This window comes from Scatophagus argus, chromosome 1 (assembly GCF_020382885.2).
Source record: "Scatophagus argus isolate fScaArg1 chromosome 1, fScaArg1.pri, whole genome shotgun sequence".
Classification (NCBI taxonomy): domain Eukaryota; kingdom Metazoa; phylum Chordata; class Actinopteri; family Scatophagidae; genus Scatophagus; species Scatophagus argus.
The window spans coordinates 13,565,353-13,578,839 of NC_058493.1; the positions used below are offsets into that span (position 1 = coordinate 13,565,353).

Below are 13,487 nucleotides of genomic sequence, written 5' to 3' on the forward strand. Positions count from 1 at the left end.
AGAAACCAGTCTCTGCTCTGTCAAGTTTCATAAACTCTTTTTTTTCCTGCTCTTGTTTCTCTTATGCCATTTATTTCTAATTAAAACAAGATAATCTCCTTCTCTGTTGACTGTCTCCTCACGCTACCTCACACCTCTGTACTTTTCTCATAAATTCACTAGCTTTCATCTGCCATCTCTCTAATTAAAATACAACCTTAATCATCTCCCTGTTTCGCTTCCATCTTGGCCTCCACCTTCCTCTCTCTCTCACTCTGTCTCTGTGTGCCTGTCAGTTTCCCTCTGTCAAGCCCAATATCTCATTGTTATTGGGCGATCACAGTAAAGCAAACAAGCTGGCCCAAAGCCAAGTCTTCTCTTCTTTTACTCTTTTATTCCTCTTATGTTCTTCTTGACTCCTCTTTTACCCTTATTTGTTTGTTTATCTCCCAGGAGGGAAATATTTGTGACATTAACAGAGGATATTAAATAGAAAATAGCAGTCTGTCGACTAAATTTGGCTCAAAATTGCAGCCAAAGTGTTTTGCCACCTAATTAAATTTGAAAGTTTTATTGGGCTGTATTAAAGTTTTAGGTGTGTTTTAGAAATGTGCAGCTGTACCTGTTTTAACTATTTATTTTAAGTTCTAATAAACATAGTATGAAGTCACCATCAGGAGAATAAATCATTCCAATCTTTTTCACAAGCCTGGTGCTTTGATATGAGAGCCAGTAAACTTACCAGACATCTTTGTCCAATAACATAAACTCTCTCTGTTCACCACAGAAAAACCAAGAGAGGCCTGCTTTGACCCTGGCAACATTATGAACGCCAGTCGGACAGGTTATGACTATAAACTGGGATCTCAGGTCTCCTACAACTGTCACCATGGCTACACGACAGTGGGTGGGGATAGCATCACCTGTATCATGGGGCATGATGGGAAGCCGGTGTGGGACAAACCTCTACCAACATGTAAAGGTAGGAGAAACACCATTACAAACATTACAAACTGGTTGCAGGTGACACCTCTCTTTAAGGCCCCTCTTGTTGTCTCAGTGTTTGTTTGTAATTGGTATGATGATATTCTGCGTGTTTTCGTGTGTGTGTGCGCGCGCGTATGCGTGTGTGTGTGGGTATGAGAGAGAGTCTGTCAGGGACTGGAAGGCTGAACTGTCTAACTGATTGACAGCTCAGAGAGCTGAGGAAGTGACACCTGCCAAACTGCCATTCAGAGTGTATATGTGATTGTGTGTGTGTGTGTCTGTCTGAAGCGACAGAGACCTGGCCCAGTGCCATGTGGGCAAAAAAATTCAAATAAGCCACAGAGTTAGGTGGCAGGACAAGAAATGAATTTTAAAATGAGCGCACGGGATACACATACACAAAACACATACACACACACAGACAATACGCACTTCCTTACACTTCTTAACACTTTGAAAAAGGCTCCTGTGAAAGCTCTGCTTAATAATGTCTGAGAGACAGTGAAGAGGGGGGTTTGGGGGTGGCAGAGAATAAAGATGAGATAATTGCACTCAGGGTAGCTAGTTGAGGACAACAATGAATAACAGACAGTAAAAAACCACACACACATTCATCTAGTTTATTTCAAGATAATACCACCACTTATCATCTTAGATATATTTAAGTCACTTAGTCAACTGCACACTTAGAAATTTCTTGCATTTCTTAGCCCGGCTGGGGAACACGAACATGTCATAATCTGCTGCTCCACGGCATCGAACAAAAGAAAAAAAAGTTGAATTCCTGATAAAAGAAAACGACTTTGCTCCTTTTTTTATGCATCAGTTAATTCCGGATGGACACCTACTGTTCACTGTCCTAAATTAATGTGCTGGCTGCAGTCAAATAGATATTAGAAATACATTACATGAGAGAAAAAACTGAAGCATTGAGTGTAATCCTTCAGTGCCTCATCCTTACCACAGGGTGGCACTATAACAAGCTGCAAGCAGCCTCCACTGCTTCTCTGAACTTACACTGTGACCATTGTACATTCGCTGCTTAACTTGCTACTTTAGGCTGCGGCTCACAGTACACATGGGTTATCATGTTACTGACTTTGAAGCTTACTAGCATAACACCAGCTTTCTGGATTAGTCAGACTAGAGCTAACTATCTCTTGGCAAGTCGTATCTAAGTTCCGTTGCATTTACTGGAGTAGTGAACAATGTTTCCCTTGCATAGGAACCTTAGGGGATGGAAGTGTTCATTCAAACCCTCAGGTGTTAGCAGGGAAGCAGAGTTACAACTTCTGAAAAACTGTCAAATTTGATTGCAAAACCCAAGAAAATATTAATTAATGGCCTCATTTTTCCTTTGATAAGTGACCATGGTGTAAGTGGGATAATACCCTTCATGGTATCCATAATCAGTAATTAATGGGCAACCATCAGACGAGCAGCGGAGCAGCCTTCACATCGTCCAGTACTTGTGGGTCCACCATCAGTGCACACACTAGTACTATTGCAGTATTTCCATGTGATCAGCAAGCTTGTCGGCCAACCAGAACAGAACCAGTCAGTCACAGTTACAGTCACTGAGGCCATTTTAACCAGTCACACATTCAGCTGAATGTTTGGTCTTACCAATAACCAATCTGTAAGTAATTGGCTCATATCAGTGAATAAGTTGCTTATGACATTTCCTGCATGGACTAAATTAAATTCTTCCATTGTTTGGTAACATTAACAGACCTTCTTTGTAGTAACACAAAGAACTTCATTAGCAAATAGGGTTGGCTGAAATTGATTCACTGTAATATTTAGATGCTTTCTTCCACAATAATGTATTTATGAACAGAAGCCAAGTATTGACATTTTAGTCACATTTGAAGGCTATTAATGGAAGACCACATAATGGTTCTCTATCAAATAAAAAATGATCTGAACCTCTGAAAGCCCTTGAACTTCATCTGACAATTGATTTATGTCTTTTTACTGTAATTGATTTTGACACCATTTCCCTAAAAGGTGTGTTTCTTTCAGTTTGTCACCATGGTAAAAACAAGAGGAATTTTAAGATCTACTGTTTTTAAAACTTGGGTCCGGGGAGCCCCAATGGATTTCATACACTTTCTGTAATTAAACATTTTAAATGAAAATTCTCATCACACAAGGGACCCAGGGACAAAATTTTGGGGTTCGTGGTCTAATATACATAAGATTGTAGGCCCTTGACTTGAAAAAGTTTGGGAACCACTGCTCTAATACGCAGAATATTAAGAATGTATTTATCCTACTGTCATTTTTGGTATAAGAGAGATAGATTTCATGACTTTTTCAAGACTCTGTTGTACATGATGTTTCAGAAGTTCTTCTTTAATCCAGATAACAATGATGTTAGCATCGCTCTACATCAGATGTATCCTCACACTAGCACAGGCCTGAGCCACAAGGACCGATCTGCTGAGGTCGCTGCCACCCAGAGAATTCACGTAATCAAAGCAGAACAATTTAACTAAATCCAGTCCTGCACGGTAATCTTGCTCTCTTCCTTACCTCGCTCAGCTCGTATTGCACACTGAATTTTCTCACCACATAGTGAGAGAAGTTTCTCTGTCTGTCTGCCTCTCTATCTTTGGGCAGCTCCTGGGGCTTTTAGACCAAACTCATTAGACAGGGTGAGACCTCTTTAAATAATACATCTCCACTTACACTCCCTCTGTCTCCTCTCCTCTTCCCTTTCACCCGCCACCCCCACCCCCGAACACACACGCACACACACACACTTTCCACTTCCTTTTCTTCTCTTCCCTTTTCTCTGTAACAACTTCTCTCTATTGCTGTTTTTTCATTTTCTCTGTCTCTTTCTCTTATTCTACCTTCCTCCCACCTTGTCTGTCTGTGTGTGATTTACTCCACATTTTTCTTTCTCTCACCATTTCTCTCTGGCTCTCTCTCTCCCCTTCTTGTTCTCTCTCTTTCTCTCCCTCTTACACACACACACACACACACACACACACACACACACACACACACACACACACACACCTCCCATCTTAAAACACTCTTTTATTGGTTTCCATGGTAACTAAGAGCTAGTGCGAGAAAGAAGGAATTCTCCATGACTGTTGATAGGGTTGTGTGTTTGTGCGTGTGTGTGTGTGTGTGTAAGAGAGAGAGAGAGAAAGACACAGAGAGGTGAAGTGGAAGAGAGAGACGTAGCTATTACAGAGTGCCGCCTAGAGGCAGCATACACGCTCAAACCATCACACACAAACACACACACACACATGCTCATCAAATGGAGAATAAGTCTCATGCTTATACAAACAATACATTGTATATGGTTGAATATCAGTTAAGGAGGGACTCCAAAATATTTTCATTTTTATTTATTGATTGATTGATTTATTTTGGTGTTGTGCACATTATCACAGTTATTCTCGTATTCTTGTTACAGTGTGAATAAAGATGATTTTTCCAGCACAACACACATATTGATTGTAAATACTACATTTTCTACAAAGAATTAACTTCTTGGAAGTTTGCTTCAGCCCAATTAGCTCTGTCCTCCACCACCATGACAAAATAGGCAACACTTAGGTCTACTATAAATCCCTCACACATAACAGGTGGTTACGTGAGCGTTAACCTGGAAAGTGGTCGTGGACAAATGACATCGTATATTAGTTAGATGTATTTCTCTGTAGCAGCAATGAACACCATGCATAATGTCTACATGCAACAACAGTGCTATATTCAGGGTTTAACAAGATATTCAGGACTGACCAACAGTAATTTTAACCTCAAGTAGAACTGCCAGCACAGCTATAGCACAAGTACCCACACAGTCCAGTTCAACTCTCTCAGAGGGCCATAAATGTGCTAAAACATGTATATTAATTCTGTGATCAGTGCCCTTGACCAAGCCACTGGCCGAGAGCTAGAGCCGGTCCCCCGGTGCCATACAGTGGCTGCCCACTGCTCCTCAGCGATGGGTTAAATCAAAAAACAAGTTACACTGTGTTGTACTGAGTATGATTGTACGTGACAAATAAAGGTTTCTCAACTTCTAGTGACTGCCAAGGCGAAAACAAAGATTGTTTATTTTGTTTTGTCAGATGAGATTATAATAGTCACTGTAACTGTTCTGTTTATGGTTTTGGTTTTTTCCTGGAAGAACTGCAACTCAACTTTTAGGGCTTTTTAGAAGTCTTCACCTGTACTTTGGAAGTGTGTGTGTGTGTGTGTGTGTGTGTGTGTGCACGTGCGTGTGTCAGTGTCTGTGTGAGAGAGAAGAAAAGGAAAATGAGACGCAGACAGTGAGAGGGAGGCCTACAAAAGTGTTGTGTTCTTGTGTATGTGCGTGGATGATCAAAGTGTAGGGATGTGCGAGAGAAAGAGAGTGACTTGTGTAGCGTTTTTTTGCATTTATTTGTGTGTGTGTGTCAGAGGATGTGAGTGATCAAAGCACATGTGTGTGAAGGCTTTTGATAAGGCTGACACCTAAGCCTAGAGCTGCACCACTGGGGAATTGTGGGTAGATCAAGGCAAGACCTCTAGACCCGAGGGCTGAATGCAGCAGCACAACAAGAATCAATTCAAAAAATATCAATCAATATCAGTGCACGGGATCAGAAGAAGTGGAAACAAAAGGGTGATTACACTGATGCTTTAGGAAACAAGAAGAAAGTTGGAAGGGATGGGAGTGGGGAGGAGAAGCACGAGTGGGTGGGAATATAACAACTGTCTAGTAGAAACCAAACCAAAGTATTGCTATATACAAATCAGTTTTACTGAGAAAAGTTTAACCAAGAATATGGGCCCAGTCTTAATGTCCACACTCGCAGTCTCATAGATTTTGACATGTGTTCCACATGAGAGTCCACAAGGGATCAGGGCCCTCCCACTCTGAAATCAGAATATGCTTCAGGGCTCTCTGGTGGACTTTTTGAGCCTTTTATGCACAGTTTTCACAAAACTTAAATGTTGAGGACTTTGCTTGAGGGAATTACTCTCAGGAGGATATCTGAAAATCATCCCAAAATAAGTTAACATTTCCATACATTTTTTTTTCTGTATTTCAGTAAGGAATGAAGAAGACAATTTGTTTTCATGTTTTGATCAAACATTATTAATAACACTTACACTATTATTATATTATTTTATCCAGTTTTATTAAACTACTTGTAAAATCACATCCTCATACCTTAATGGCCACAGACCGACCTTTGACCCAGGCAACGTATTAATTCACAAAGTGCTGTCCCATTTCTCAGACAACTTTTTCAACCTTTGCGCCCTGCTGCTCTCACATTTTCATTGAGCACAGAGGTGATGATAATTAAAGTCTGTTCGAGATCACAGATGATACTGTGGGTGGACACTGGGACTGGGTCACAGAGAAAATAAGCAAAATAAAGACAAGAAGAGCAAAAGGCCAGAAGAGGTGAGAAATGAAGCGTTAAGAATGAGTGTGTGTGTGTGTGTGTGTGTATGTGTGTGTTTGGTAGGATGACATTGACAGATGTGCTTGTTCCTTGTTCCTTTTCTACATATAGATACCCCCCACACACATACACACATTCATAGACACACTAATTTCACTGACCTGCGCCGAACCTGCGGTATAAATGTGCACACGCCCACATACTGTTCACACACAAGGTTTGTAACTCTCTTGAGAGTGCTGAAGATGGATCAAGCTACCGTTAGGGCTGACTTTCGTGGGTCATGCAATGATAGTAGGGATTAATAGGCTTTTTGAAATTGCAGTGTGCTGCGTGATACAGGAGATCCCACACTGTGTTGCAGCTCAGCACCACATAAATTCATTCAGTTAAGTTTTTATCCTGCTGGCTTTTTGTGAAGAGGGAGGAACTACTTTGATTAAGGTGCAGCAGAACTACCATTTTAGTCTTCAAAAATATGTGTTGCTACGTCTAACTGATATATCATTAACAAAAACTACTGTCGCACGTTTGCTACTGCTCCACAGTACCACAGTGTGTAAATATGTGTGTTTTTGTTTGCCACTGGTCATTCAAAGCATCACTGCTATTTTAAAAAATAACGGTTTTCACGTAATAAATCATAAGGTGACAACTGGACAATAAATCACAGGTTTATAACACATATAGTTAAATCTTTGGTCAGACATTATTTGCACACATGAATACACATGCACGCAAATACGCACACACATCAGAAACAGTATTTTTTTTGCATTATATAACAAAGCCTTGGAGCCACAAGAGTCCAAGTGATATTTGGGGACAACATGAATTTTCTGCTAAACTAAACAACTTTTGAGCCAAATGCAGTCAGTTGGATTTAAAAAAAAAACAAAAAATACATAAGAATAACAGATTAGGGAAGTGATACTCTCGCCAGCTTTGAGAGCACTTGGCAGTGTTCCCAGCAATGGGGGGGGTTGAAAAAGCAACACACGATTAAAATCTGAATGCTTCATTTCAATATGACATCTTTAAATGACTGAAACAACAAAGTGGGTGAAATTGTTTAGCCACTGTTGCCAGAAGTTTTGCTTGCTTATATGGGTATATATTTTTTTTCCATAGTTCTACAGTAGCTGTAGTGTAGTCTGTAATTAATAGCACATTGACATTTTTGTGTTGTTTTGGCTTTGTATTCTGCAAACCGGATTACATAAGTGTAAAAACAAAGTCAATAACTGTAAAGTGCTGATGAGTGTTAAGGATATTTATGGGTGAACCCTGATGATCATAACACACAGACAAGATATCCAATGTGTATTTTATGGCCAAATGGAGAAATGAGCCTCTCTCGCCAGAACAGTTGCCTATCATCAGTCCAACTGATCATACATACTCTTCAGGAAACAAACAGTAAGTGAGGCTGGCTGCAGTGCAGACTGGGCAGAGCATCACTTGGGGAGATACCAAGTGTCTGCTGTGTGAGAAAGTGAACACTCCCCCCATCTCATGGTCTCCCGCGACGGACACTTTTGGACTTTGTGGCACATGTACACACGGGTGTGCATACACACACACATATGAAGAGATGGACTCTTGAACAGCGTGTACATATTTTAAGTGCTTGGTGACATGTTTGGCGTGGTGTGCGCCATGGACGCTTCAGTGCGGCCCGCCACGTCACTCGCTCACCACAACTCACCTGTGACAGTTTTCTCCCCGGTCTAGCATCCAGGGATGTGGTGAGGTACCCACTACTCATCCCACTCTTCATCTGTCCATTTGTAAAGATTCTGGTTCTTCATACACTCACGTACACTCACCTGCACCGGGTTCACTGCTCCTCTGAGGAAGCGCGCGCTGCAGCAAGGGGGTGCGTCCCACTGCACACAGGGGGTGTTCATATTTCTTTATTGTGTTGATAATGGAGTATTTATACAAAGTTATTGTGCGACATGTGAATATATGGTGTGTGGGTAAATGATACGGTGCATTGTTTATTTTAGTGTTGATTTATTATGATTAATAATATTGTAAGGACCATTATGATTTGGGGTGATCCCCTTGATAATGGTTTGAACCAATTGGACTCAACCAGCAGCCCTATTTAAGGGAGCCTCATTTAGCTTCTGAAAGGCTCGGAGGAAAGTACTATGACCTGCTGTGGGTTTATGCTATTGCCATCTTGTTTTTGTATTCTGTCTACTCTCAGACCATATTTAGAGTATTTGTGTTTCAGGAAAATAAAAGCCTTTTGTTTCCTGGCATCTGAAGCTTCGCTTCAAATCTCTTTCACCTGAATCCAAACTCGCCTAGATCCCTTTATTTGGGGAGACCGTTCTGGTCTCTCACAGCTCATATCTGTGTGCTTTAGATGTCAGTCACTCACTTATTTATTTTAACCTTTATTTATTCAGGGGAGTTGCTCTGAGAGCCCAGCTCTCTTTTTCAGGAGCTCTGTGGTCACGCACACAGTTGCACACATTTACACACATTTACACCAGAAGGCTGTCAGTTACAGCCACAGCCACAGGGGCAAGTATTTCTAAATTTCTCTTGCTAGATTTATCTTAACAAAATACATCTGTGAAGTGATAAATATATTTTAAATACACTGTCACTGTCCAGCCTCACTTTACAGTGGCTGCATTCATCTATCCATATTCTTTATCCATTCCGGGCTGTGAGGGGTTTCCAGCATGCACTAAGTGAGAGGCAGTATACTCACTGGACAGGTTACAGGTCTGTCACAGGGCTAACACAAACATTCACACTCACATTCATGTCAAAGGACAATTCACAGTTTTCTAGTTCACTTAACCTGCGCTGCTAAGTGATTGGCACCATGGTGACAGAGCAGAGTGACCCCATGTTGTGGTTCCTTTAGAGATGTACTTAAACAAGCCTTACTGAGCACAAGCTAACCATCATCTTCACATTTACCGTGTGTGCATGAAAGCACACTGCAACTTTGTACTGTGCCTTTCTTTCAATTTGTGCTTGCAGTCTGTGTGAAATTAAATCTGGTTTCCAAAGGCAATAGCTTATTACACAGTAAGTGACTATGAGTTCCTTTTAGATGAGTATCGAATAGGTATGGAGCGGACTTGTGTTTGAGATCAGCAAGGTCACAAGATAATGAGAATGAGAAATATTAAAGATTCAACTAAGAAGTTTAACTTGTCTCACATCATCCCATGTCAAAATTTTGAAAAATAAATTTTTGATAGGTTTGTAAAATTAATTATGTAGGAGTGATTTACTGAATTCTAATTAAATGAAAAGGATGTAAAAACAGCTCAATCGCTAGAATAAATGTTGGCATTGTATGTTTCTGCAAAGCAGAGATTATGCTGAACCTTACATTTGATATATTGAAACATTAATTTTCCTTACGCTTTAATTTTATGTTGTGACAGTGTTGTGCTTACTGTGTAGGTTTAAATGCTAAACACTTGGTTGGGGTTGAGAAAAAAACTATTATTTGGGGTTTGCAGAAGTGTACAGTACAACCATCAAAGTGTTTTAGTAACTCAGCGAGCATCAATTTGAGTTCACGTTGAATGACTACAGCACCATAACTCAGCTCTCTGTGGGCACTGCCGCCTCTTTGCTTCTCTAAAGTCGATCTTTATTTTGGAGGTAATTCAATGCAGCTCCCTAGCATGTTTTAAAATTACACGTTTACACTTTTTCTGCAGAGATTTCTATGGAATACGTTGGAGGTTCATTAAATTCTCTCTCTCTTCTCACAAAGTTGCATGCGCTCTTTGAAGGTGAATAATGTCCTACGCATGGCCATTGCACATCATGCTAACATTATTAATTGCTGGATGTCTCTGTACGTATCCAACATCCACACTGTTTTCTTGAATTTAAAGATGTAAATTCCCAGTGCCCTCCACGAAAAGCAGTGACTTTAGAGTGAAAAGGTTTTTAGAAAGGTTTGGGGAAAACTGCATTTTGACACTAAATCAGGCATATTTCTATCAATATTTGAATGCAAAAGGAACACTTCTGGGAAACAAGAGCATGATACAAGAACTTCAAAAACAAAAAACAAAACATTATGGTCCCACCTTTAAATGCATATGCATAAAGACTTACTTTACTTAGCTTACAGATTTGCATTTGTGCCGAGGGTTTAAAATATGTGATTTCTATTTGAGAGCTTTTGAATGAATGAAAATGGAATTCCCTTTGTCTGTCTGCGTTTAGCTCCATGCGGAGGACAATATGGTGGATCTGAAGGAGTTGTTTTGTCTCCAAACTATCCTCTAAACTATACCACAAGACAGACCTGCATCTACTACATCACTGTGTCCCCACAGTTTGGTAAGTACATAAATGATCACACTTGCAAGCTTAATGTGGATGCTGTCACCATCCACATAAACACCAACATAAAAGCTGATTTTTAACTCTAGTTGCTTCTTCTTCTTTAGTGGTGTTTGGTCAGTTTGCCGTTTTCCAGACAGCGATGAATGACTCGGTGGAACTGTTTGATGGAGCCAATGAGAATGTTCGATTGCTCAGCTCCCTGGCTGGGTCACATTCAGGTGAGTTCTCCTATGAGTGAGACTCTAACGTAAAGTTTTCTCTTGTTTTCCTTGTTTTGTTCTCCTGAGCACATCTTTGCAAGACAGATATAATGAAATTGCTTCTGAGGAAGCAGCTCTTGGGGGCTGTAGAACACAGAACCAGTGGTCGTTATCACAATTTATTTGACAGTGATATATTTGGTGAAAATCCATTATGGTTTATCTTTACAAGAAGAAATCAGCAGTGGAAATCGTCTCATTGGGACCATACAATAGGGCTGATACCTGACACAATCCTCCCTGAGTTTCCTTATCCTTCAACTTCTTGACACTGCAGCTTGGCAACATTTTGAGACATTGCACTGTAACACTCTCAGCATTGACGGGGATTGAAAGATGAGGCAAAATTGATGTAGATGACATAGTATGAAGAATGAAATATGAAACAAATATTGATTAGCGGAGTTGTTGGCAAAATGTGCTCTCATTGCCTCAGAGTTTCGTGTTCTTCTGTTGTGTGTAATGGCCAGGGGCCATGCTGCAGGGGAGTCCCACTGGAATTGACATTTAGTTTCTTTCTATAGAAATCAGGGCTTTTTAAATATTTTCTCTGTAATGTTTGTTCAGTTGTGTGCATGTAGAATCATAAAAAATAAGCTCTTTAATAAAGGACAAGACTACAACTATCGACAAAATTCTCTTCCCAGAATTTGCGTATAGTAGAGTTTGATGGGAAAAACAAATCAAAATACTGAAAACACAAATATATCTGGATAGATATGACAATTCCTTAGAGTATATCTGAAGTTTTTTACATCAAGGGTTACATTTTCACTTTTCTGTGTTTTTTTTGTGCCTTTCTTCAGTTGGTGGATCAGGGAGCTTACTTCAACAGAACGTTAAATAGGAGAACATGGCAGTTTTCATTTGGTAAAATGTAGCTGCACACTATGCCAACTATTATCCATCTAAGTTAGTTCAAAGGAAAGAGGCCTGTTTATATAATGTTGAATGGTTGGCTTATTCCTTAAAGTTAATTTGGGTTTGAAATCCCCCTTTTGGCTAAAACTGGCAGCATAGAATGAAACACACCAGGCTTTACAAAATAATGTTAGCCGCATCATTACCCTATCACACACACACACATGCGCATGCACGCACAGGAAGACAGCTTTGCAGCACATTGTTCCAGCTAACTGACTGATTATCCTGACACATAAACATATTAACACACATACACCCATTGCAAACTTACACACACACACACACCCACGCAGCTAATGATGGTTCTAAATGTCAGCCACACCAGACCATGTTTTTCTCATTTATCACTGTTACTTTGTTTGCCTGTGTATGTGTGTGCATATAAATCTCTGTGTGTATGTGCCTGTGAGTTGGTGTGTGTGTTTGTTCTTGCATTCTTGTTTTTGTGAGGACCACATCTTACCATTAGGCGAAAATGAAGGAGAAACCCTGCTTAGTGCTAAGCTTTGAAGGTAAACCGGTGCAGTTAAATGTGTGGTTGTGAGTATCTGTAGAGCAAACAGGCTGTGTATCTTTGAGTACATGTGCTTGTTTGCACATGAACCTGTACATTTGTTATGCTCTGTGTCTCAATTGTCTGTAGTCTTGTGAAAAAAAGAAAAAAAATCAGTTGCTGTTTGCTTTCAGGGGAGAAGGTTAAGCTGTTTTAAGCATTAACATTTGTTTTAAAAAATCATTATTTGTGTATGTGTTTGTGTGTGTGTTTATCACAGGAGAGACATTGCCATTGGCAACTTCCAATCAGATCATGCTGCGGTTCAATGCTAAGAGTGGTCAGTCAGCTAGAGGCTTTCACTTTGTCTACCAAGGTAACTCTCATTGTTTGTTTCGCTATCACTTTTTCTCTTACTTTCAGATAATAAGTTGCATCCACTTAAAGTTCAAGATGCAAAGCTTCTCCTCTGCTAACTGTACTTCTGTATTCTCAACTTCTTATTTAATTACGGTCGTTGTTGTAGCTGTGCCTCGCACCAGTGACAGTCAGTGCAGTTCAGTGCCAGAGCCTCGGTACGGCAGGCGGATCGGCTCCGAGTTCTCAGCTGGCTCTGTGGTCCGGTTCGAGTGCAGTCCTGGGTATCTGCTGAAAGGATCAAGTGCTATCCAGTGCCAGGCTGTGCCAGGCGCCCTCGCACAGTGGAATGCAACAACACCAACCTGTATTGGTAAGGATAACTGACCATGAAATGAATTGAGAAGGTAACCGCCTAACATATGCAGCTCCAAAGTAGGAAATCAGTCATTTCTGTGAACAATCCAGTACTGTGGGGGCTTTGAAATGCAGGAAAATTACTTTGGGATTTTGACATTAATTCTACAAAACTAAATGAATGCCTGCATGAAATCTCCCTCTGCTGAGAGCAAGTCTTTTGCAACAGCTTCAAATGTCACCTCAGTTTATACCATAAATAGCATTTCATATCATATTTCTTCTCTTTGGCTCCCCGTAGTGCTAATTTGAACACCATATTGTCCCTGGGTATACAGTGCCATATTACAA

General features: G+C 40.4%; 1 protein-coding gene across 1 annotated transcript in view; it reads left to right on the forward strand.

Moving 5' to 3' along the window:
- LOC124064464 (CUB and sushi domain-containing protein 1-like) overlaps positions 1–13,487 on the forward strand; it is a 358,243-nt gene that overhangs the window by 272,601 nt on the left and 72,155 nt on the right. Inside the window, exons 33-37 of the mRNA XM_046398956.1 lie at positions 767–961; positions 10,623–10,739; positions 10,850–10,963; positions 12,703–12,798; positions 12,949–13,152. Coding sequence (XP_046254912.1) covers positions 767–961; positions 10,623–10,739; positions 10,850–10,963; positions 12,703–12,798; positions 12,949–13,152 — 726 coding nt within the window. The remainder of the gene's footprint in view (positions 1–766; positions 962–10,622; positions 10,740–10,849; positions 10,964–12,702; positions 12,799–12,948; positions 13,153–13,487) is intronic.